Below are 26,758 nucleotides of genomic sequence, written 5' to 3' on the forward strand. Positions count from 1 at the left end.
CCGTGTTTGAACTTGAAGTATTCCCATTAGCATTTCTTGTAAGGCAAGTCTAGTGATGCTGAACACTCTTTTATCTTGGAAAGCTTTCATTTGTTTCCTTTTTGGAAGACAGTTTTTCTAGGTAAAGTTTTCTTGGTTGGCAGTTTTTTGTTCTTTACCATTGCCACCTTGTTTTCTGTTTGTCCTGTAACTTCTTTGTCATTCTTTTCCTTCGTTACTAAGCTATATTTCATAGTGGAATATATCATTCTACTCTCTTCTAGTATATAAGGTTTTTGCTGAAAAATCTTCACAGTCTTTTTAAGGTTTCTTTCCAGCTGTGTTACTTTTCTCTGGTGCTTTCAAAATTCTGTCTTTGTTTTTGACTTCTGGCAGTTCGGTTAAAATGTGCTTTTTTTTTTTTTTGGTACCAGGGATCGAACTCAGGTCCTTATGCTTGCACAGCAGGTGGTGAAACCACTGAGCTAAATCCCCAGCCCTTAAAATGTGTTTCTGTATGGGGTTCTTTGGATTTATCTTAGTGAAGTGCTTTGGGTTTCTTAAATCTGGATGTTCATTTTGTTCCCCAGATTTGGGAAGTTTTGGTCCATTATTTCTTCAAGTAAACTTTCTGTTCCTTTCTATTATTTTGTGATTTCTATATGAGTAAATTGGTCCCACATAATTCTTTTAGGATTCCTTAACTCTTTTCACTGTCTTCTTTTTCCTCCTCTGTCTGGATAATTTCATGTGACCTATTTTCAAGTTCGTGGGTTTTATTTCTTTTGCTATATCAGGTCTGCTGTTGAAACCCTCTAGAGAATTTTTCAATTTTGTTATTGTAGTTTTCACCTCTAAAATTTTTATTAATTTTTGTTTTTTTGGGTTTTTTTGGTTTTGTTTTGTTGTTTACAATTTCTGTCTCTGTTGATATTCTTTTGAAATTCATCTTTCAGCTCATTGAGCTCCCTTAGTTATTTGAATTATTTTTCAGATAATTTTATATACTTCCATTTCCTTTGCATTTTGTTTCTGGAGATTTATTTTGCTCCTTTGGTTTTGCTGTTTCCCTTTTTCTTTGTGTATCATGGAACTTTGAGATCACATTTAAGAAAATTAGTGACCTCTTTCAGACTTTATGAACTAGGTTCATGCAGGAAAAATCCTTTGCCAATCACCCCAGTTGGAGGTTCTAGGGCTTCTCATACTTCTTCTATGAATCTATCTTTGGATTTATTTAAGAAAATTCTCAAATTGAAGGATTCCCCAGTCTTTTAGGAACGTGTGATCTCTTGCTCCCTCGGGTGTCAGCCTTAAGGGTTCTAGAGTACTGTATGCTGGGACCTACCAGTGCTCTGAGTTGAGCAGTTGAGAAACTAGTACCTTAGGCAATATCCCTAAAAGGTGGACTCTTGGATGCATACTCTACTCTCCCCCAAGGGTAAGGCTGACAACCTGTATTATCCTCTGTTTCATATATTCCAGGCTTTCTGCAGCAGCAGCAGCAGCAGCAGTAGCAGCAGCAGCAGCAGCAGCAGCAAGCTTCTTAGCTTTTGTTCTCAGCAGCCCCTAGGTAGGTAACCAGAATGTGTTGAGTCTTTTCAGTGCTTCAGAACAGATGAGACAGCCATCAGTGCCTTAAGCAGCTTCTCAGCAATCTTGGATGTTGGATGAATGCCCCAAGTTTTTCCCTCTGCAGGAGTGGTATTAGGGACCGTGATGAATGAGTATGTTAGTTCAATCTATCATCTTTGTTCTTAGTGGCTTCCAGCTGAGTGCTTAGATTCTGTCAGTGCTTAGATTCAAACATGACAGAAGCCATTCCCTTGGTAGCTCTTATAAAAGGTCTGAACCCTGTGTGTATGTTTCAATCTTCTCTTTTTTTCTCCAGGGAGAACTCAGGAGCTGGGAGTTTTCTCTGAACCAAGGGGAGAGATCATTTTGTGGGTTTGGCTAATGGTGGTTTCTTACTAACCTAGAGTGTTTGGATCTCTTACCTATTTTCTAGATTTCTCACAAAGGGAACTGGTCTGTGTTTCCTTGTAGGATTGATGACTTCATAGGATCTGGAGCTTCCTATTCTGCCATCTTGTTAACATTGCCCCTTTGCTTAATTTTCCTTTTGTTACTAAATGAACAAGTTGTTGGCTAAACACAATTAAAGAATCTGTCTCTGGGTTTATGATTGTCATGTGTCATGTAATGATAAGATACATTATGCATTGTTGGGCATCATAGCATGTACATACCCAATCTAAGATGACTATAATGTCACTAGACAATATAATTCTAGGGTCAGTTACCGTATATGCAGTTCATTGTTTACTGAAATGGCACTGTGTGGTACATGAATATATCTTATGACATTGCTTTATTAGTAACGTAGGCTCACTTGACCAGTCAAGGCTGGAATGCATGTAGCTTCAGTTTCTTTTCATTCTTTTGTATAACTAGGACCATTAGAAGTATGTATGAGATACAAATCTGTATCAGTCAGTGTTTACTAGAAGAAACATATAATACAAGATATAGAAATATATAAGAATTTATAAGATTGGCTTACAATGACCCACAGAGTCAGATCTGGAAGAATGCAAAGGATCTGTCTGCACACTGGAGATCTGAAGGATCCAGTTGAAGATCTGCAGCTCAATGTAGTGTCCCATGCAAGTCCATATCAGGAGGCTGATGAGTCTGTGAGGGAAGGCTGAGGGTCTGTACCAGAAGGCTGAAGAATCTGCAGTGGAAGCTGAAAAGTCTGCACTGGAAGCTAGGAGGTGACATCTAAGGTGAACTCCAAGAGTGGATCTCCTATGAAGAAACAGAAGCAGATCTGTCTTTTTTCATTTCTCTTTTATACCATCCAGGTGACAAGCTGCCTTAGGATGGGTCTTCCACATCCTATGGTATGAAATTACTGAGCCAATTTAGTTGAGCTTCTTTTACTCAAGTTGATACAATCAGTCAATCATCACAGAAGGGCTCTGCTAGATGCCTAATAAATTCTCTCATTATTTTTGGCAACAGTAAATCTTTACATTCAGTAAGCCAAACCTCTTGCACAGAAAATCACCAACAGAGTGAAGAAACAACCCACAGAATGGGAAAACATTTTTACCAGCTGTTTATCAGACAAAGGACTAATATCTAGAATATATAAAGAACTCAAAAAAATTATACCACTGAAATTTGAATACCTACTCCAAAAATGGACATCTGAAATAGATACTTCCCAGATGAAGAAGTACAAACAGCAAATAAAGATATGAAAAAAGTTAACATCACCGGTCTTTTGAGAGATGCAAATTAAAACAACACTGAGCTTCCATCTCACTCCAGAAAGAATGGCTATCATCAAGAAATCAACCAATTACAAATGCTGGCAGGCTGTGTGGGAAAAGGAACCCTTCTTCACTGTTGGGAGTGTAGACACCGTAGAAATCAGTGTGAAGATTCCTCATAAAACCAAAACTAGAGGTTCTGTTAGACCCAGCTATATCTCTTCTTGGTATCTTCCCAAAAGGATTAAAAGCACCATACCACAGTGATATATGCACACCCATGTTTGTAACAGCACAGTTTGTAATAGCTAAAGCTTGGAAACAGCCCAAATGCCCATCGACTGATGACTGGATAAAGAAGATGTGGCTATATATATATGTGTGTGTATATATACATATATATGTGTGTGTATATATATATATATATATATATAGTGGAGTACCATACTGCCATAAAGAAGGACAGATGAGACATTTCTAGGTAAATGGATACTTCTTGAGACCATACTCTTTAAGTGAAATGAATTGGACACACACGTGTAAATATTGCATTGTTTCTCTGGTGTGAGAAACTGAAAGTGTAAATGAGGTCCAAACTGTAAAATAGACATTGTGAAATAGGAAGAAACTGTTCAAATGGGAAGGGGAACTAGGGAGAGGGGGAGGGGTAAGGAAGGGAGTGAAAAGAGAAAAAAACAGAAAAGAAGGAAAAATTGGAAACAGTTTTTGTAAATGAGGTGAAGAGGGATTGAAGGGAGGGGAGGGGCTTGGGGAAAAAAAAGAAGAATCGAGATATATCATGTACAGCTGGGCATGGTGATGTATGCCTGTAATCCCTGCACTTGGGAGGCTGAGGCAGGAAGATTGCTGCTAGTTTGAGGTCAGCCTCAATTACATAGAGAGACCTTGTCTCCAAAAAAAAAGATATATCATGTACAAGCACAAATTCCCTATGATGAATGTGATCATTATATATATCTAAAATGTACCAATATGCTTAATTACTTTAAAAAACAAAAAAGCTTCACTAGTGTAAGGTTAAAAAAAGAATGACATACAGTTTGAAAGGCAGTAATACATAGTGGTGAAAAGCATGAATTTAATAGTCAAACAGACTTGTTATTTGATGGCTGATTTGTTTCATTGGTGTGTGATTAATCATTATGAAATGTCTTAGTCATTTGGGGCTGATAAAACAAATATTCCATAGTCTAGGTGGCTTAAACAACAGACATTATTTCTCACAATCCTAGAAGCTGAGGAATGGAAAACCAAGGGACATGTATATTTAAGGTCTGCTGTGGTCCCACATCCTGGTTTAAAGATTGATGTTGTCTTGCTGAATCTTTAGATAGCAGAGAGAGGAGAAACAGACTTGTTTCTCTTCTTTTAAGGCCACTAATCTCATCATGTGTCCCTACCCTCAGGACTTAATTACCTTCGAAAGATTACCTCCAAACACCATCACATTATTGATTAGGATTTCAACATATGAATTTTGGTGGGATAGAAATATTCAGTACATACCGTCACTCAGTCTTAGAGTGTAAGATCTTTTATTCATAAAATAGTAGTTATCCTTATCTTCTAGTGGTATTTCAGGGATTAAATAAGATACTGTAATGACATGGTGATATAAGCCTATAGTCCTAGCTATTCTAGAGTTAGAGGAGGAAGGCTCATATTAGTTTAGGAGTTTGAGGCCAGTCTGGACAACATAGTGAGAACCCTGCTAGAAAGGAAGGGAGAGAGAGAGGGAGGGTGGAGAGAAATGAGTATATTGCTGTTACAGTTTACCGAACCTGTGTTTTTCCCTTTCCATTGTGTAATCTTATTTGAAAAAAGTATTTTTGTAGTGTTAATTTGGAAAATATATAACAGGGAAATGCAATTATGAATTATGTCGTAAGTTTGTATTTTCTAAATTACTAAACCTCATCTGATATTTCAGAAATGATATTATCTTTACTGAATTAATTAGTTATAATTGATCACTCATATTGCTTGTGTGGACTTTTAGTAATAATATAAAAACATCCTTTGCCTCTTTTGAACCAGTTTGAAAAAGAGTGACTTTGTCTTTACTTTCTTAGTTTACTGATGAATATTTTTATTGTTAAGGCAGCATTCAGTGCCATCTCAAAATTTTTTAAATCTTTAAAGTTAGCTCAGAGTTTTGTCTCTTAGGAAAACTGGCTGAGTTGTGGTGGCACACGCCTGTAATCTCAGCTATTAAGGAGGCTCATGCAAGAAGAATACAACTTCTAGGCCAGCTGAGCAATTTAGTGAGACCTTATGTCAAAATAAAGTAAAAAAGAACGACAGAAGATGGCGGACTAGGAGACAGCCTGCACTCACAAGTTGCTCCAAAATAGTCATCCAAAACAACAGGTATGTAGCTACATGCTGACTACATCTTGAGAAAGGTAGCAACCAGGAGAAACCTTGAAATTTTGGTAATACGAAAAATAAGCAAATTGACTGAAGCAATACACTCAGGCAATGAGTGAACTGTGGCTCAGCTGGGAGGGTCATTTATCCCTACTGTGCAGCAGTAAAAAGGAGAAGCTTAGCATTCCATTATGAGCATAGACTCTGCTACTTGACAGAAATACAGCCTGAGGAGAGAGGAGATCTGACTACAGCCAAGTGGACAGGGATGCAAGTGATAATTCTATTTCTTGCCAGATTTAGACAAAGTTGGGTTGAAAAGTCACCTTAGCAGTTCTCCTCCACTCCTTTTCCTCAGTAGAACAAGCAGAAAACTGACTTGGGCTAAAGTGGGATTGGGAAGGCATTTTGGGTAACTCATCCTGTGTAGGTGCAGAAAATCCCCCCAGAGCTGTAGCCTCTGAGAGTTAACTACGGGAAGGAAGTGGCTACCCACCTTAATAATTAGAAGGAGTCCAAGAAAAGGTGATTGTGACACAGTAAAAAAAAAATCATGAGATTGGAGAGAGCCCTTCCCCTGGCTCATAGGGTATTGAACTCTGGGCTTGGAGAATCAAGAGAGGGACAGGTAAATAGCCGTAAACAGCACTGGTGCGAATGTAGTCACTGGCAATGAGTTCAGCTCCATGAGGTTTTGTGGTGGGAAGGGTGCTTGAGTCTGAGGGTATCCCTTGAGGGAACCAGGAGCCTTTAACACAAACACAAAAACTGTGCACCTATCCCTGGTCTGGTCTGCTTAGAGGAACTCAGAATACCCAGCAGTCTGTAGGCACTGGCCAGCCACACCTCCAAAAGCTTGATCTGGAAACTTAATGAAAGTTTTGCTGACTATCTGTACTTGCCCACAAACTAGGGAAGTAACAGATTCAGTGGACAGTCTCTATTCTTTGGCCCCTTTATTCCCAGGTATAGAGGATTTTAACTCATTAGTTGAGATTTAATTCAGCCACTGGATAACCTACCAAAGTTCCCAACTACAACCACAAAAGGGAAGAGCTCTGCCTCCTGTATGCTCTGTATGCCTTCTTCTATTTGGACAAAGGTGGGGGAGAACTCTGTACTAATTCAAACTCTAGTTTAAATACCGCCACATCCCAAGAAGAGTATTGGATCTGTTTTGTTTTACAAGTGACAGGGGGATTTGTATGTGTTTATAAGTGCTTAAAAGTGCTAGCTATTGCTTTTACTTTTATAGTACCTTACCATGTCACGAAATGTTCTCCAACACCAAGGGTTGTTTCATATGTTTATTAAGATTGTGTTTCTTTTATTTCATTAATTGAATTCAGTCTCTTCTCTTGCTTCCCATTTTTATTTCCTTCCTGTCTCATCTGGTTTCTCTCTCTCTCTTTCTTTCTTCCTTTCTTTCATACTCGCTCAAATCTCCCCTCCCCTCTTTTCTTGTATATAAATTTTATCGTTAAAACTTTTTTCCTTTTCTTTCTCTTTTAGAGTGTGTGTGGCATATGTGTGTACATAAATGTGTACAAGTTGATTATTGCTTTTTGCTTTTATACTCTTACCTTTTTTTGTTAGGTTCCCTATCACCAAGAGTCTTCTAATTTTATTTCTGCTAGTTTGCTAATTGGATTTTTTCCCCTATATTTTCTCTCAATTTCCATTGGTATTTTCTTTCCTTCTTTGTTTCTTCTCACATAACCTCTCAAGCCTTCTCTCCTTTCCTGATATAAAAATTATTATCATCAAAGCTGGGCATGGTGGCACATGCCTGTAATCCCAGCACTCAGGAGGCTGAGGCAGGAGAATTATTGCAAGTTTGAGGCTAGCCTGGGCCACATAGTTCAAGGCCAGCCTAAACTACATAGTAAGACCCTGTCTAAAAAAAAAATTAGCATCAAAAACTACATTATTACTATTCATTTGTCTTCCTGGGTTAATGAAAAAGTAGAGATTCTAAAACAAGCTTTAAATTATGTATTGATTTATATGAATATTGGTAGTTGTTCTGTCCTTGCAGTGCAGTGCTAGAGATTATACCTAATACAGTGCTACTTCAGTTCATGAACTTAAACCTTTCTACAAGTCTGATCACAAACTGAATTGAATGAGAGCCAAATCAAATTTACCCATAAGGTCAACATTTTTTTCCCAGTAAATCTTTTAATTTTTACATCAAGTTATTTGATAAAATAGCTACACAGATTAGAGTAAGGGAGTAGTCAATGAAGGTGTTTAATGAAGAGACACTAGAAGACAATTTTATTAGACATTTGAGAATCTAAGCATAGTAAAGTCCAATTTTTGTCCATACTTTCCTTATTTTGAAGATACATGCTCCAGAGGAGCAGTGTTCTCTCTAACCAAGTGCTTATATATCACCTTTCATGTATGAATCTGGAACATACCCATTTTCTAAACAGTGATTACAAAGGGACTAGGAGATGGAGGGAGGGAGAGAGGGGAAGAGGATATAAAAAGAACCAAGATGTGTTATGTACATGTATTAATTAATCTCCCACGATGAATGTAATCATTATAAACAGTAAGCATATACTAATAAAAATAATAAAAAGTAGTGATTGCACATTTCAAATACATAACTACTAGGTCCTTGTTTATTGTTAATTTGTTTTCATCTTGGATTTATATCATCAGAACACAAGACGACGAATTTTTTATAACCTTTGAGGGCTCATACTTGTAAAATATTTGCATTTAAAATCTTATAAGTGATTGATCCAAATAAGTTTTAATTTCTAGGTCATCTGTTTCTTTTTTTTTTTGGTACTGGGGATCGAACTCGGGTCTTTGCACTTGCAGAGCAGGCGGCAAAACCACTGAGCTAAATCCCTGGCCCCATCTGTTTATTTTCTGTCATCTTTGTAATATAGCTGCCATTATCATTTGCCCACTTAAGAATCACATCAAGTTAATTTATGTATAAAACATAAAGGATGAAAGCCTTTTGTAATTTGTGCTCTTAGCAGAATGAGTTCTTCCAGATTCTTTTATTGCTGTTGAATAACTAGGTGAAAATACTATATTTCCTTTTTTGTTTTGAGAAATAAATAGTTCATTATTGATATTTTTAGTTTGGGAAATTCATTTAGGATATGATCCTACAGCACGTAACACTGGGTTTTAAACACCCCCCCCCCCCAAAAAAAAAACCCATCCCTTTCCTTTTGTAAATTTTTACTTTAGCATGATAGTAGCTGGTTGTGGATCTCAGTACTTTTTCTTGAGGGATACAATAAGCAATCTTTGTGTTTACCCGCTTGGTAGGATGAATGGCAAGCTGTGTGGACATGTACAAAAGTGTCATACCTGGATTTGAACCCACACCATGCTCTGTCTAACAAGGTTTGCATATGTTACCTGAGCATCACAGAGTGTATAATATACCCATATCACTCTAGGGTTTGTTTTTTAAAAAGTCTTCTTTTGATTTTTCTGGTAGAAGTAGCCCAGTTCAGTACAATTGTACATGAAAAACTAGATTAGCAAGTTTTCGAGGAGGTCAAAAGTGAATCATCAGATTACTCATGCATGGATGATGAAGATGATCCATTATGGTAAAATACATGTTTTCATAACAGAAGAGTGGTTGTGGGTGTATGATGATGATGATGACTTTGACTTTGACCAGTGTGAGCCAAAGTTCCTGTGACAGTGAAATGGAACAAGACTCATAGACACAGGGAATGCAGGGCTCCTTGTTTTAGAAGATGAAAACAGCAATGTGCATATGTGTTTGACTAGTTGGAATGTTACAAAATGGTCACACAACCAAATCCAATGTTAGAACTAGGTCTGAAAATATAGTGAGGGACTTGATGGGGGTGAAACCTATTGGACAGAATGCCAGCACTGCCATTCAGTTTTGGAGATTGTAACAGACAAAATGCTACAAGATACTGTGAAATACGCAAAGGCGGAAATATAAGTAAAATATTCTGTATGCACCAAGAGCCATATTCAAAAATGTATTTATTATGACACCTTACTAGCTGAACTGAAAGCATTCATAGGTCTGCTGAACTTAGTAGGGATTTCTCATGGTAACTGCAGGAATGTAAAAGACTTATGGAAAAGTGATGGGTCAAAATGTGGCATAAAAATTTATGCCCTTATAGGTGCAAAGACTTATTATGCTTCGATTTAGAATTTATCCTGGAATTCAGCCATCAGGTCCTTACTCACATAGTAATAAACCAAATGATGTTGTGAACAGACTTTTTGTTCCCATCTCATAAACTAATTGGAATGTGACATTTGATAATTAGTTTACCAGTTTCCAATTGATGTTACATTTGCTAACAGAATGCAGATTGACCAGTGCCTGAACTGTTCATGGGAACAAAGCAGAAATTCTAAATGAAATGTTACAATTTCAAAACAGAGAATTACATAGTATAATCTTTGGATTTCAGAAAGATTTTCACTGGCCTCACAAATGGCCAAGAAAAATAGCTGCTACTATTGTCAACCTTGTACCAGGATAGAAATATTGATAGGGAAACCTTGACAAAACAGAAGCCTGAGATGGAAACTTTCAACAACAAAACCAAAGGTGAAATAGATGTTGTTGATGAGTTATGCAGCAACTATGATGTCACTCAAAACACAAAGCGTTATGTTTGACTCAATCCTAAACATGTGTAGCATAAATAGTTTGATAGTTTACAAAGAAAACAAGTGCAAAAAATCATGAGGAAAATTTCTTACACTATTGGGACTGGAACTCATAAGTGATTGTTTACAGGAGAGGAAAAACAAAATGTTTCTTCCCATGGAACTACACAAAAAAATTGTGGAGCACATTGGTGAGCTGACAGATGATCAGGCAGGTGCAGCATGTCAAAGCCCTATTATGACAACAGGAAAACCAAAAAGATGTCAACTGTGCCCTACAGGAAAGGACAGGAAAACAAAACATATGTGGTATCAGTGTAAGCCATACTTGTATATTGTACATGCAATTTTCATGTGTGAAGATTATTTTTGACAATTGAAGTGAAGATTATTTTTGTTGTAGAGTTCCATTGGTATTTTCATTGTAGTTCACATGGATTTTTTATCTCTGATATTATCTTTTAGGTTTTGTAAGCAAGTGCACAACTGATGTGAACACATTGATGTTTATTCTAAATGCACAATACATATTAGGAATTTTATACTTTAATTTATTGATATTTTATGTTCCTGTTAACTACACATTGTATAATATAATAAGAACCTCCTGACAAAACAACAAGACTAGTGAGATGTCAAGTATGTCCTACAAAAAGACCAGGAAAGCAAATCATATGTTCTGTCAGTATAAGTGATACATGTGTATGGAACATGTTGTTGATTTGTGTGAAGACAGCCTTAGGTGTGATAATTGAAGTAAAGATTATTTTTTTTGTAGAATGCTATTGGTATTTTCATTGTAGTTCATAGAGGAATTTATTTCTGTTGTTCTTTTTTAGACTTTGTACACCAAAAAACAGTCCGTTGAAAATTTTGCTGCTTTTTAAATAAACACAATAAATACTAAAGATGCGATACTTTATTTTTATGATTTTTTTCCCATGAAGTGTTCATTGTTTAATATAATAAAGCTCATAAAAGTAAAATTGATAATTAATCAATAAAAATATTTTAAAGAATAAATGTGGGTGTGACATACCCATGTTTATGCCCCTTTATGACAAAATTAGTGTTATGCACCATGGTTAAAGAATCATGGATTTCATAAGTGCTTTCTGTCTCTTTGCATTAACTTTTTGAATTCTGAATTCTCAACTATATTTAGTGAAAGTTCAAAGTATAATACAAGGACCTATTCAATTTTTATTTTATTTTACTTGCACATGTTTGCAGTTCATGCAGGTTGCAATCATCTCAGAGAATTGTGTGCACATACCACAGTCTGCTTCCTTTTTAATCCTTTTTCCCTTCCCTCATGCTCCCTTCCTCCTCTTCTTCCAATTTCCAACCTAGTTTTTTGTTTTTGTTGATATTAATCATAGCTCATTTTATGGCATATAATGTTTACATTAATTGAAATTATTACATTCCTGCCCATGATACATCTTTATTCTGCTTATTTCCTCTTCTTCTCCTCACCCTTTGCACTTTTCCCCTTGGACCACTTCCCTGTTGCAAGATATCAATCTCCTTGTCCCTTCTGTCCATCCTTATTATTCTCTTTGTTCTATGCCTCACTCAAATGAGAGATACCATATGGTATTTAAGCTTGTGTGTCTGGTTTATTTCACTCAACGTTATATTTTCCAGGTGTATCCATTTTCCTACAAATGTCTCAAATCTGTCATTCTTTATAGCAGAGAAGTATTCCATTAAGTACAGACACCACATTTCCTTTATCCAATCATCTGTTGATGTTATATAGGCTGTTTCCAGGATTTAGCTATTACAAGTTGTGCTACTCTAAACATCGGTATGCACGTATCACTGTAATGTGATGTCCCAAGCTCTTTGGGGACAATACCTAGATCATACCTAGGTCATACAGAATTTCCAATTTCAGTTCTTTGAGAAGTCTTCATACCAATTTCCACAATGATTGTACTAGTTTACATTTTCACCAGCAATGCAGGAGGGTTACTTTTTTTTTTAACCACAACCTTGTCAACATTTATTCTTGCTTGATTTCTTAATGTTTGCCATTCTTTCTAGAGTAAGATGGACTCTTAGCACTGTTTTTAATTTGCATTTCTCTCATGGCCAGAGATGTTGAGCACTTTTTCCATATATTTGTTGACCGTTTGTATTTTTTCCTTTGTGAAGTGTCTGTTAATTTCTCTTGCCCATTTCTTGACTGGACCTTTAATTTTAGGTGGTTTAATTTTTTTTTTAGGTGGTTTAATTTTTAAAAATTCTTTTTATATGCTAGATATTAGTTCTGTCTGAGGAGTAGCTGGCAATTCCACCCCCCCTCCCCCATTTATTAGGCTATCTTGTCACTCTACTGATTGATTCTTTTGCCATACAAAACCTTTTTAGTATGATACAATTTATTTTTTTATTTTTGCTGTTATTTCTTTTGCAGTTGAAGTTCTGTTTAGAAAAATCTTTTCCTATACATATGTCTTCAAGTGTTTTACCTGTTTTTATCTTCCAGTAGGTTCAATGTTTGGCATATGGATCTTTGGCATATGGCAATGGATCTTTGATCCATTTTTATTTTGATTTAGTATGTTGTGAGAGATAAGGGTCCAATTTCAATCTTCTACACACAGATAACCAGTTTTCCCAGCACCACTTTTTGAGTAGACAATCTTTCCTTAGATGTATGCTTTTGACTCCTTTGTTGAAGATTAAATAGTAGAATGTGCCTGGGAAGTTTCTTTATCCTCAGTTTTGTTCCATTGATCTGTGTATCTGCTTTTGTTCCACTACCATGCTGTTTTTTTGTTTTGTTTTGTTTTACCATGCCACTTTTATCACTATTGCTTTGTAGTATAGCTTGAAGTGAGTTATTCTTCCTACTTTGCTCTTGTTTCCCCTAATTGCTTTTACTATTCTAGGTCTCTTGGTTCCATATAAATTTTAGGATTGTTTACTCTAGTTCTATAAAGCATGCTGTTGGTCTTTTTTTTTTTTTTTTTGGTACTGAGTATCAAACTCAGGACCTCGTGCTTGCCAGGTAGGTGCTGTGCTGCTAGCCCTGGGCCCCTGCTCTTGGTCTTTTGATTGGGACTGCATTGAATGTGTATGACAATTTTGGGAGTATGGCCATTTTGATAATATTGATTCTGCCTATCCAGGAACAGGGAACATGTTTCCTTTTTTTTTTTTTGAGTACTAGGGATCGAACTTGGGACCTTGAGCTTGGGAGGCAGGGGGTGGAACCACTGAGCTAAATCCCTGGCCCTCCATTTTCTGATATCCTCTTCAATCTCCTTTTTCAGAGTACTTTAGTTTTCTTTGTAGTCTTTCACTTCTTTAGGTTAATTCCTAGGTATTTCATTTTTCTTGAAGCTACAGTGAGTGATATTTTCATAATTTACTTCTCATCCTATTCATTGTTGGTATATCCAAATGCTAATGATTTTTTGTGTTAATCTTGTATCCTACTATATTGCTGAAGTTCATTATTAATTTAAGAGTGTTTTGGTGGTATTCTTTGGGTCTTTTATATAGAGGATCATGTCATCTGCAAATCATGATAATGATAATTTTAGTTCTTCCTTTCCATTATATACCTTTTTTATTCCTTTCTCTTACCTAATAGCTCTCTGGCTAATGTTTCAAGTACTATGTTGAATAGAAGAGGTAATAGTGGATGTCTTTGTCTTTGTTCTTCATTTTAGGGGCAGTGTTTTTAGTTTTTCCCCGTTTAGTATGATGCTGATTGTTGGTTTGTCATATATAACTTTTATCATGTTCAAGTATGGTCTTTCTTCAGGGTTTTTTTCATGAAAGAATATTGGATTTGGGGCCGGGGATTTAGCTCAGTTGTTCCACCGCCTGCCTCGCAAGTGCAAGGTTCTAATTTCAATCCCTGGTACCAAAAAAAAAAAAAAAAAAAAAAAAAAGAATATTGGATTTTGTCAAAAGCCTTTTCTGCATCTATTGATATGATCATATGGTTTTTGACCTTGCTTCTGTTTATATGATATATTAAACTTATTGACTTATGTGTGCTGAACCATCCTTGCATCTCTGGGATGAAACTTACTTGATCATGGTATGTGTTCTTTGATAATGTGTTGCATTCTGTTTGCTAATAGCTCACTGAGGATTTTTCCATCTGTGTTCATTAAGGAGATTGGCCTATTGTTTTCTTTTTTAGTTGGATCTTTATTCGGCTTTGGAGTCAGGGTGATACTGACTTCCATAAATGAGTTTGGGAGCAGTCTATCCCTTTCAATTTCTTTGATGAACTTGAGGACAGTTGGTGATATAACATCCTTAAAGGTTTTGTAGAATTCAGCAGTGAATCCATCAGGTCCTGGCCTTCTTTTAATTGGTAGATTCTTTATTACTTCGTCAATTTTGTTGCTTGCTGTTGGGGTGTTGAGTATACTATGTCTTCTTGGGTTAGTTTTGGTAGTTTATATGTGTCTAGGAATCTGTCCATTTCTTCAAAATTTGATAATTTGCTGGAATATAATCTTTTGAAGTAGTATTGTGTGGATTTCTAAAATGTCTGCTGTGATTTCAGCTTTTTCATTTCTAATCACATTGATGTGTTTTCTCACTTTATCTTGGTAAATATGGCTAGGGGCTTATCTATTTTATTCTTTCAAAGAAGCAGCTCTTTGATTCATTGATTTTTTTTTTTTTAACTGTTTTTAAGCTGCAATTTCATTGATTTCCATTCTTTTTTTTTTTTTTTTTGTACTGGGGATCAAACTCGGGACCTTGTGCTTGCGGGGGCAGGCGCCGGAACCAGTGAGCTATATCCCCAGCTGATTTCCATTCTTTATAATTTCCCTCCTTAATTTTGGTTTAGGGCTGGTTTGTTGTTTCTCAATTACCTTAAGTTTTCTCATAAGGTCTATTTGCATTTGTTCTGTTTTTCTAATGTGAGCATTGATTGTGATGAGTTTTTTCCTCTTAAAACTGCTTTCATTATGTGCCAGAGGTTTTGATGAGTTGCACCGTCATTGTCATTAACTTCCAGAAAGTTTTAAATTTCTTCTTTGATTTCTTCTGTGACCCATTGGTTGTTTAGGAGTATATTGTTAATTTTTTTTAGAAGCTTTTGCCTTTTCTGAAATTTCTTCTGTCATTAATTTCTATTTTCATTGCACAGTGGTTTGATAGTATGTATGGGGCATTTTCTATTCTTTTTATTTACTTAAATAGGCTTTATAGAATAATATGTGATCTATTTTGGGAAAAGTACCACATGCGTCCGAAAAGAATATATAATCTGTTGTAGAGGAGTGAAATACTCAGTATATGTCCAGTAAGTCCATATGTTTCAGGTGTGGTTCAGCTCTGAAACTTGTTTATTGGTTTTTTGTTTAGTTGATCTATTCATTTGTGAGTAAAGATGTTAAAAATCCCCTATTATAATTGTGTTAGTATTTATTTGACCTTTTAATTTCAGCAGTTTTTGTTTTATGAAAATAGGTGCTCCAGTATTCCATGCATATATATTTATTGATGTACCTCTTCTTATTGGATTGTTCCCTTAACTAGTATGTAGTGACTTTCTTTGTCTCTTCTAATCAGTTTTATCCTGAAATTAGGCCGGGGATTTAGCTCAGTGATTCCACCGCCTGCCTCGCAAGCTGAGGACCTGGGTTCGATCCCCGGTACCAAAAAAAAAAAAAGTTTTATCCTGAAATTTACTATGTCTTTTATTAGAATTGCTAACCTTGCTTGGTTTTGGGGTCCTGGTGCATGAAATATTGTTTTCCTTCCTTTAATTTTTAGTCTTTGAATATCTTTTTGCATCAAATGAGTTTCTTGAATGCGACAGATTGTTGGATTCGGTTTTTTGACCCAGTCTCCTATTCTGTGTCTTTTAACTGGATAGTTGAGGCCATTAACATTGAGAGATATTATTCAGATGTGTTGGTTATTTTCCATCATTGCCTTCTCTATCTGTTGGTGAATCCTTTGTTTTTCTTTTCCCGATGGTTTTTTGTTGCTGTTTATCCATTGACTTCACTAATTTCCTCTGTATTTTCAGCTGTGTCGGATTTGTTGTTTCTGTCAAGAATATACTGAAGTATTTTCTCTAAAACTGGTTTAGCACTCATGTATCTTCTGACTTAGTCTTTTTTTTTTTTTTTTTTTGGTACCGGAGATCGAATTTGGCTCCTTGTACTTGCAAGGCAGGCGGCGAAACCACTGAGCTAAATCCCCGGCCCTCTGACTTAGTCTTTTTCATAGAAATACCTTACTTTTCCATCTACTTTAAAGGGTACCTTTGCTGGCTAAATTAATCTAGGTTGGAACTTATTTGCTCTTAGGGTTTGAGATTCTTCACTCCAAGCTCTTTTGGCCTTTAGGGTTTGTGTTGAGAAGTCTGCTGTGATTCTAAATTGGTTTACCTATTTGTATGTGATTTTTTTGTTTTTCTCTGGTTGCTTTTACAATTCTGTGTTTTTCAGCCAGGTGTAGTGTTGCATGCCTGTAATCCCAGCATTTGGGAGGCTGAGGCAGGAGAATCGTCCTGAGTTCAAGGCCAGCCTACACTATATATAGCAAGACCCCTATCTCAAAAAAAAAAAAAATTCTGTTCTTTTGCTGGCTATCTGATTATCAGGATGCGCCTTGGTGAGTTTCTTTTTTCTTCATAATTGTTTGGTGCTGTATAAGTCTTACTTACTTGTATTTTAAACTCTTATATTTGGGAAATTTTCTTCCATGATTTCTATAACATGTTAGTGAATCCATTGGTGCCGTCTTGCAGTTTTTCTCTAACTCCAGTTCATTTGGTCTTCTTGTCATCTAGTAGCTGCTGGATAGTCATCTCTTGTTCTCTTGTTTTCTTTTTGGCTTCTTTGAGCTCTTTATTGTAATTCACTATTTTGTCCTCAATATCAGACATTCTCTTCACATTGGTCATTTCTGCAGTGTATAAATTCTATATAATTTTTTATTTCAAGTACTTCTGTCTGACATCTTTTCAAGGATTCTGTATTCTTGTTAAATCTGTCTTTCAAATTTTGAACTGTTTTAGTTAGCTCATCCAGTATTTCACCTGTTTGCCTGAAATTGACTATGGGCATAGTGAGTGAAATTGACTATGGGCATAGTGATTGAAATTGCTGTGAACTTTTGGTTCATTTCCTCTTTGAAGTCATACATTTTCTTCATCCTTTCTGTAAACTTTTCATTGATTTCTGCTACCTGGTATTTATTTTCTTCTCCCTGTATGACCCTTTGCTCTGCTTGGGAGAACTGAGGTGGTTTGGAGATCTTCTATTTCCTTGCTTTCCCATACTCCTATGTGTATCTGTGTTTGTGTGTATGTATAATCTTTAAAAAAATTGCATAATGGCCCTCTTTTTTCAACCCCCTTTTTTGAGGAGTTTACTGCAGGTTGGGGACTAGAGAAGTGAGGAGAGTTTGTGGCTTATATGGAGATTTTTAGTAGAATGTTGCCTCCTTGTGAATAATTTTCAGCTTTGTATGTAGAGTGCTAGTATTTATTCCTCCTGTTATTTTCTTTAAGTGATTTCAGCTCCGTACATGTTTTGCCAAAAGAATTACTTCTGGTTATAACAGCATCCACAGATATAATCTTACAGCACTTCTGTGTGATAGGCCTTGCAGTTACACTTACTCCCTTTGTTTATTCTCAATGCACACTACACAGTTTATTGTTTGTGGTTGTTCTGCAGTGAGGTAGGTGAAGTGGGATGGGGAGAATAGGAAAAAGTTGGATGAGGAGTGTTGGACACTAAGAAGGAGGTTTGAAGGTGGAAATAGTGATAGATGAGAAGAAAAGGTTGATGTCAGGGTCTGATTTTACTGGAGTACTTTTAGTTGAGTTAAAGGGTTAGTAGAGTTTTCAGAGAATATTTTGTGGGAATAAGGGCAAGATATAGGAGGAAAGGAGATGTACTTTGTGATTGAGGAAAGCTATGTGGTTGTCAGAACTTCTTAATGGGGAGGACAATAAGCTAGGTAAGATACTGAAAAGCCAAAGGCTTAGGATGGGGAGGATAAAGGAGTAATACTAGAGAAGATAAGGGCAGCTATGAGAAAGCTAAGTATGTGTAATTTAAGAACTTGAGAGGAGGAGTTGACATGTTTGGAAAAAGAATAAAGAAATATGTTAATAATATTATCTTTGGGGTTTGAACAGAAGAAACTAGATAGGGAGCTGTGAGACAAGGCACTGAACCTAGACACCTATTAAATCAGAGCCAATGGAGGAACAAATATATAGAAGTAACAACCTAATAAACACAAGAAACCATAAAAGAACATAACATAACCCCACATTACTAAATAAATTTTTAAAACATACAGAAACTTAAATCTGAAATGTCCGATGGGAACACAGATTTAATAATCCAGTGAGACATTGCATATGTGATTCCCAAGTAGTTTCTTTGTTAGAGAGTTTGAGTGCTCATACCCTAGTATCAACTCCTCTGATCCCTCCTAGCAGTACTGAAGCTAACACAGACTCAGGACTTCTTTCTGCCAGGTTGCAGGCATTTGTACAGGGTCAGATCCAGTCTGAGTTCTACTGTTAGGAACTCTTGTTGGTCCCCTTGCTAGGTGTAATGATGAATTCTGCAGACAGGTTCACTGGCACAAAATTGTTCTCTGAATCAGGATTATTCTTATGCAATCAGATCAGGTACAGCAGTAACAGACTAATCCGTTATGGTGGTATCTGTCTGGACTAGTTGAGAATCCAGATTGAGAAATACAGGTTGAGAAATAACATACCATGAAACCCTTTTTTTGAATCTCCTTTTAGCCTAGAGAAGAAATCCCCAGATATAGTATAAGCATCTTAACAACTGAAGTCTTGACCACAGTTAATATGCACTGAATGATATGGCTGTGTCTCCTCTAATGGTGAAAAACAGCATTCAACAGTAATTTTATAGAATCAGTTATATAAAGCCCAAGGGGTTGGGAACTGGGTGGTCAAGAGGGGGGAAGAGAAGGGAAGAAAAAAAAGAAGTATTTTTTAAGTCTTGTGCTCTATGGTATTAGAAGGAGAAAATAAGATGGGAGCAAAGGAGCCTAATGATGGTAAGGGTATGTTATATATTTAGAAGGGGATAACAGAAAAGTAGATACAAAATTGGTAGTGAGAAATGGGGATGGGAAAAGATTCTATGTCTGATATTCGTATAAGAGAAAAAGTTAAAGGGAGATAAATGAAAAGGGGGAAAGAGAAAAAAATTGCGAATGAATAAGACACAGGAGAAAGAAGTCAGACAAAGAGATATGGATAAAAGTAGGAGGGATATAAAGTGACAAGGGAATAGTTCCTTACCCCCTATAAACTATATTGGGAAAAACAAGGCAAGAGAAAGAGAAGCACATATACATAGACACACTCAGAAAAAAGGATAAAATAATGGAATAAAAAATGTGGAGAAAAATGTACAGAAGGAGGAAAACAGCAAAAAAATTTTTAAAAAGTAAAATAAAAGATGAAAAAATAATACAATCAAAGTGTAATAAAAGAAAATTTTCTGTTGTTTTGGACGTATATTTTTTTTCTCAGCTGAGAGTTTTTTTCCTCAGCTGAGCAGCCCTTAAGCCAGGTTGTCTCTGTTCATGCTGGAAATCTAAGGTGGCAATCTCCCCCTTCACAGTGTCAGGTGTAGAGATCTGCTTACAGTGAGAGCACAACACCAATGTGAGCTTCCAATCCTGTGTAAATCAGTTTGTGCCTGACCTCTGCCTGCAGGAGCTTGGTCTGTGTTCACCAGCCCTTACCTCTCAGCAGGACTCCTGCAGTCTGTTCTTCACCTACTAGCTCTCTCCTGTGACTCACCTTCCATCATCTACTCTGGGAACTTGGCATTGTGAAGCCACCAAGGGGCTGCTCTGGGCCCAGGCTCAAACACTCAGCCCTTCCCTACTATGGCATCCCCACCAGCCTCTGCTCCACAGCTGCAGCTGTGGAACCCTGTATTGAGGTCACTCACTAGCTTTTTTTTTGGTACCAGGGATCGAACTCGGGTCCTTGTGCTTGCACAGCAGGTGGTGAAACCACTGAGCTAAATCCCTGGCCCAACTCACCAGCTTTTGATTGTAGAAGGCTACTCTAGAAGCAGTGTCCCGCAATTTCCTTGCTGATTTCAGACAATTCTTTTGGTCCCGATGGAGTTCTCCAGTTATTCATGAGCAAAAAAGTTATTAGTTTCACTTTGCCTCCCAGCAGGCAAGCCATCTGCTGTCAGTGGTGCTGCATGGTTTCTCCTCCAGTGTGTGTTCTATTTCCTTTGTGTCACTTAATCCTATTTTCTTCTCTTCTGTCAGTTCCCTTGTAACCACTACTCACTTTGGTTCCTCTCCAAGGTGTTGTTTTTCAGACTTTAGACACTTTGTTTTGGAGGAGGTGAGTTGCTGGCACTCACTACTCCACCATTTTGGGACCAATCCCAAAGGTCAACATTGAACTTAACCATTGACTTTGATTCGGTTCTTGTCCAATTTGGTTTGCAGCCAGAATTGTGGAATTAAGTTTGTGAACGCAGGTACCACTGTATGTTGAATAGGTCAAGATGGTTGCTTTCTTGATGAATTCACACACAAAGCCAAGGGCATATTATAGGGAGGAAGATATTTACTCAAGAAATCTTCACAGTAGTGGAGCTTTCTATCCCACATGATCTACAAACTTAAGCAGAAAAATAAAAGGATCATGAGAAAATAAGGCAACAAGATGCCTCCAATAGTTCATAGTCCTCAAAAGCTGACTCCACAGATACTGAAGTGGATGAAATCCCAGACAAAGAATTTTTTAAATCTTACAGTTAAAATGATCGTGAAATAACATAGACAAATAAGCAGCCGAATGAGTTGATTCTTAAGATAATCAATGAGCTTAAAAGGAAGGTTTTGGAAGAGAATCACAGACCTCCTGGAATTGAAAAATTCAGTATGTCAAATAAAAGACTCAATTGGAAGACTTGACAGTAGGCAAGATTAATCAGGAGAATGGATATCAGGACTTGAATATAAGTTTTATGTATTATAACAGTCAGTAAAAATAAATAAGGAACAGAAGATTATCCAAGAGCTCCTAGACAACTCTGAAACAAAAAACATAAGAATCATTATATTTGATAGGTGCTTAAATATAGGCTAATGGCATAAAATATTTATTCATTGAAATAATTGCAGAGAATTTCCTAGATCTGGGGACTGTTATGGATATCCAGATGGAGGAGGCATTTGAACCCAAAATAGAACTAGAAAAGAACCTCTCAACGAACCATAGTCAAACTGTCAGAAACTCAGAACAAAGGCCCCACAAGCTCAAGGTCCTGAGTTCGATCCCCAGTACCAAAAAAGAAAAAAGAAAAAGTTGTTAGAGAGAAGTGCCAAATCTCTTACAAGGAAAAACTCATCAGCATATCAGGAGATTTCTCAACACAGACCTTAAAGGCTGAAGCACTTAAAGTGAAATTTTTCAAGCCTTCAAAGAAAATACTTGTAAACCCAGATTACTACATCTTGTTATGCTGTCCTTCAAAAATTGAAGGAGAATGTAAGACTTCCCATGATAAGGTTAAACTAAAGAAATTCTTGACCACAAAGTCAGCACTACAGAAGATACTTAGAGAGTGCTAAATGGAGATAATAGAACCAGCACCATGAGGTCAAGGGAAAGAATAATTCTTGCTGGGAGAGTAGTTAAATGAGAATCAGAAAGGAGTCAAGTAAGGATAATCTGAAATGACAAAAATCACCATATAACTTTCAATAATAACATTTATATTAGCTTTCCTATCCCTGAGAAAAGTACTCAACATTTGCAAGTTAAAAGAGCAGAGGTTTATTTTGGCTTACAATTTCAGTGGATTCCATCCATGGTTGGCTGGCTCCATAGCAGAAATACCATGGTGGAAGAACCTGGCCAAGGAAAGCTGCTCACACAAGAGGCAGCCAGAAACAGAGAGAAAAGAGAAAAGCCAGGCCGTACCCCTTGTGATCCACCTCTTCTGACCTAACTCCACCTCCAAATAGCACAGTCAGCTATTAATTTATCAGTGGACTAATCCACTGATTAGTGTAGCACCCCATTATCTGTAATCACCTTCCAAAAGCCTTCATTCTGAACATGAGACTGTTGGGTAACATTTTAGACCTAACTCATACTATTTTGTCCTGACCCCCAAAAATCCATGTTACCCAAAATGTATTTAGTCCATCTATAAGAGTAGCCAAAGTCTTTACAGGTTCAGCAATCCTGAAAAGTCCAAGTTTTCATGTCTTCTCTAAGATTCAAGGCAAACTCTTGGCTGTAAAAGCATACGTTTAAATATTTTGAGCATACAATGACCCAAGGTAAATATTCTCATTCTGTGGGGTGGGTAGGGGAATTGAAAGGAATCAGATAGAAGCAAGACCAAAAACCAGTATGTTAAACAAATCCTGTAGCTCCATGTGTAGCACTGGGTCAGGTTGTGGAAAGATGTGAATTCTAAAGTGTGTAGGCAGCCGCACCCCTTGTCCTTGCTGTTTGTAGCCCACATGGCCTCTCTCATGGGTTGGCATCACTAACTCCTTGGATTGCCACTGTAAATTTGGATTTACTCTCACGCTTTATGCATCACCTCCTCAGGGGCTCCTGCCAGAGACCATAACTGACCCTGTCATACATTTTTGCCTGGCCTCCCAGAGCTTCTGAAATCTGGATTGAAGCCTCTGTGACCCCATAACTCTTGCATTATCCGTGTCTGAAAACCAGCACCATGTGGATGACATCAAGGTCTGCTGCTAGCTCAAGCAATAGCCAGGCTCCTTTGGATTATGGCTGCAGTGGCTTCTGACTGCCTGGATGGCTGAACTTAGGGAAATTTGCAAGAGCATACATCCCTATTTGAGCAGGGTGCCCTGGGGCTCTTTCTCAAAGCAAAGTTTTAAAGAAGCATATCCTTATCCACCCTTAAACCTGAGATGGGTGGGTTCTGGCCATTTTCTGAGATTATTGTCAAGTCATCTTTCCTATTGTCTTGATTCAAAGTACTTGACTTGTTTTTATTTATTTTTGTACCCGGGATCAAACTCATGACCTCGCACTTCCCTGGCAGGCGCTGTGCCACTGAGCTAAATCCCCAACCCTACTTGACTTGTTTTTAATGCTAACATTTGCAGCAACCATTGTTTCCTTGTCTCTAATTTTTGAAGTTCTTTATTTCTGGTGAGACTATAAACTTTTCACATTGGATTTTACTCCTGATTTTCATTGTAGATGTGGGTAAAAACAGCCAATAGAACCCATGCTACAGCCTTAACATTGGGCTGCTTTGACATTTCCTCCACCAGATTAATTAGTCTATCACCTTTAGTTTTTATTTTATTTTTATTTATTTTTGGTACCAGGGATTGAACTCAGGACCTTGTGCTTGTGAGGCAGGTGCCACTGAGCTAAATCCCCAGCCCTCCATCACCTTTAAATACAGCCTCACACACAGTATTCAGGTATGAAAAAAAGTGAAGACAAGTTATTTGCCAGAATGTAACATGCCTGGTGTCTAGGCTATTTCCAGGAGAGTCCTCATTCCCAACTGAACCCTCATGAGCCTGATCTTTAGTATTTGCATTCCCATTAGCATTCTGGCCTTCTCTGTTCCCCAAAGAATCTCTAATCTGTTCACAACAGTCCAGGGCTCCTATATCCTGAGTCTTCAAACTTTTCTAGACTCTTTCCTGAAACCAATTCCAAAAGCTTCTAAATCACTTGGTCAGTTAACAAATGTCACAGTGATAACCTCAATCCTGGCACCAGTTTTCTCCATTAGTCAGTTTTCCTGTCACTGGGATAAAATACTTGAGACCTGTAACTTAAGGGAAGTGAGGTTTATTTTGACTTACAGTTTCCCTTGGTTCAGTCCATGTTCAGGCAGCTCCAAGGGCTCCAAGGCAGACATGGCATGGTGGAAGGCCCTGGCTGAGGAAAGCTGTTCACATAATAACAGCCAGAAGCAGAGGGAGAAGGGAGGAGCCAGAGTCAAGAATATACCCTTCTAGGTCACACCCTCAGTAACTTACATCTTCTGACCAGTCAGTCCCTGTGTCTGAACAGCACAATTAGTTATGAACTTTTGAGTATAGCATCCCCATAAACTGTAGTCTTCTTCCTAAGGCCCCCCTGTAAATATGAGCCTTTTGGCAGACATTTTAGTTCTAAACCGTAACATGTAAAGCAAATGTTAAAAGACACAAACTGGCAGGTTGGATTAAAAAACAAGACCCATCTTATATATTGCCTAAAGATATATACTTCATCCACAAAGACATATACAGACTGAAAGTGAAAAGATAGAAAATGATATACTTGTATCTGATAAAGGTTGACTTCAAAACATACAGAAGAGACAAGATTATGGCATGTTAGGAAAGGGAACAATTCATTGAGCAGACACAACAGTTGCAGACACATATGCATCAAGGGACAGCCAATTTCATGAAACAAACACTTAGTGATATAAGATACTCACCAGGAGAATCATAATCTTAGTAAATAAAAAGAATTGAAATGATCTCATGCATCCTATAGTACTGCAATGGAATGAAACTGTTGACTGCAAAAGAAGTCACAGAAACTATGCAAAAACATGGAGTTTGAATAATACACCCTTGAAAGATCATAGGGCTACAGAAGACATTAAAGAATAAATGTTCAAGTTCTTAAAATCATAAAAATTGAAAGACAGTATATCATCATCAGAATTGATGCAGCAATAAAAACTCTTACTAGCCAACAAAAGCCCGGGACCTGATGGATTTATCACTGGATATTTACCAGATGTTTAGAGAAGTATACTAAAGGACCTCCAATTTTTCCATGTAATTGAAAGGGGAAGAATGCTTTCAAACTCATTCTATGAAACCAGCATCATCCTAATACCAAATCTGGATAAGCACTCAACAAAAGAATAAAACTATAGGTCAGTATCTTTGATGAACATAGATGCAAAAATTGTCAATAGGACTCTTGCAAACAGATTTTAACAACATATTAAAATGATTTTTACTGTGACCAAATTGGTTTTATCCCAGGGCTAAAAGTATGGTTCAGCATGTGGTAATCAGTAAGTGTAGTAATCCACATAAATACAAACAAGGATAAAAATCACACCATCATCTCAGTAGAAGCAGCTTCTGGCAAAAATCTAGTGTTTCTTCATGACAAAACCCTTATGGAAATGGTCATAAAAGGTTCCTACCTCAAACTGATAAAAGCTATATGTGATAAACCTACACCCAATATCATACCAAATGGTAAAAAACTGAAAGCATTTCCAATCAAGAACTAGACAAGGTGTTCACTCTCATTACTCCTGTTCAATATTATACTTGAAACTTTAGCTAGGACAATCAGGCAAAAGAGTCAAAAAGATACAAATAGAAAAGGAAAAAGTCAGATTATTCCAATTTGCAGGTATTATTCTTTAACACAAGACCAAAAATTTCACCAGAAGACTTTGAGATATTAGACAATTTTATCAGAATGGCAGAACACAAAATCAGCACACTCAAACAGCCTTCCTGTACAGCAATAATGAACCCACTAAGAAAAATTTAAGAAAACAATTCCATTCAGAACAACTTAAAAATTAAATGCCTAGGAATCAACCTAAGGGAAAAAAAACCCTTTAATGAAAAAATCAGAGAACACAGAAGAAAGAAATTGAAAAGGAAATTAGGAAATGAAGAGACACTCCTTGTTCTTGAATTGGCAGAATTAACATTGCTAAAATGGACATATTCCCACTAGTGATCTGTTCATTTAATACAACCCCCATCGGGGAGGGGGGCAACATCCTTCATAGGACTTGGAAGAAGAATCCTAAAATTCATGTAGAACCGGAAAAGAGCCAGAGTAGTCAAAGGAATCTTGATCAGAAGAGCAAAGCTGTAGTCCTCAAATACCAGATTTCAAGTTATACTACAAAGCTGTAGTAACAAAACAACATAGTTCTGCCACAAAATATATAGACCAACCGACTAGAACAGAAGCCACAGAATTAACCCTATGAACCTATAGCCATCTGATTTTTGAGGAGGGGGCCAAAAACATTAGAGAAAGGCCACCTTCAACAAATGGTGATGGGAAATTGGATACCCATTTTCAAAAATTGAAACTGTCTCATCCTGTAACAAAAAAGTTCAAAATGGTTCAAAGACCTAGTTATAAAACTAGAATGTTTGAAATTCCGGGAAGAGAACATTAAAGGAAATACTTCAAATGATGAACACAAACAAAGGCTTCTTGAATGAATGTAAAATTTCAGTAAGTAAAGGAAATAACATATCAGGAATGAATGAATGGGATTAGATCAAATTAAACAGCTTCTACATAGCAAAAGAAACAACATTCTTAAAAGACAACCTACAAAATGGGAGAAAATTTTTTGCTACTGTTCTGATGGAGGACTAATATCCAGAATATCTAA

At 36.9% G+C, this 26,758-nt stretch overlaps 1 protein-coding gene across 6 annotated transcripts in view; it reads left to right on the top strand.

Moving 5' to 3' along the window:
* Positions 1 to 26,758, top strand: part of Faf1 (Fas associated factor 1) — a 481,980-nt gene that overhangs the window by 126,666 nt on the left and 328,556 nt on the right. Inside the window, exon 5 of one of the 6 annotated variants that reach the window (XM_021247907.2) lies at positions 1,465 to 1,552. The exons of the other annotated variants lie outside the window; for them this stretch is intronic. Coding sequence (XP_021103566.1) covers positions 1,465 to 1,552 — 88 coding nt within the window. The remainder of the gene's footprint in view (positions 1 to 1,464; positions 1,553 to 26,758) is intronic. 6 annotated transcript variants of the gene reach the window in all.

This window comes from Heterocephalus glaber, unplaced genomic scaffold (genome assembly GCF_053883595.1).
Source record: "Heterocephalus glaber isolate CG9 unplaced genomic scaffold, H.glaber_assembly_v1.0 deba00001451, whole genome shotgun sequence".
Lineage (NCBI taxonomy): Eukaryota > Metazoa > Chordata > Mammalia > Rodentia > Bathyergidae > Heterocephalus > Heterocephalus glaber.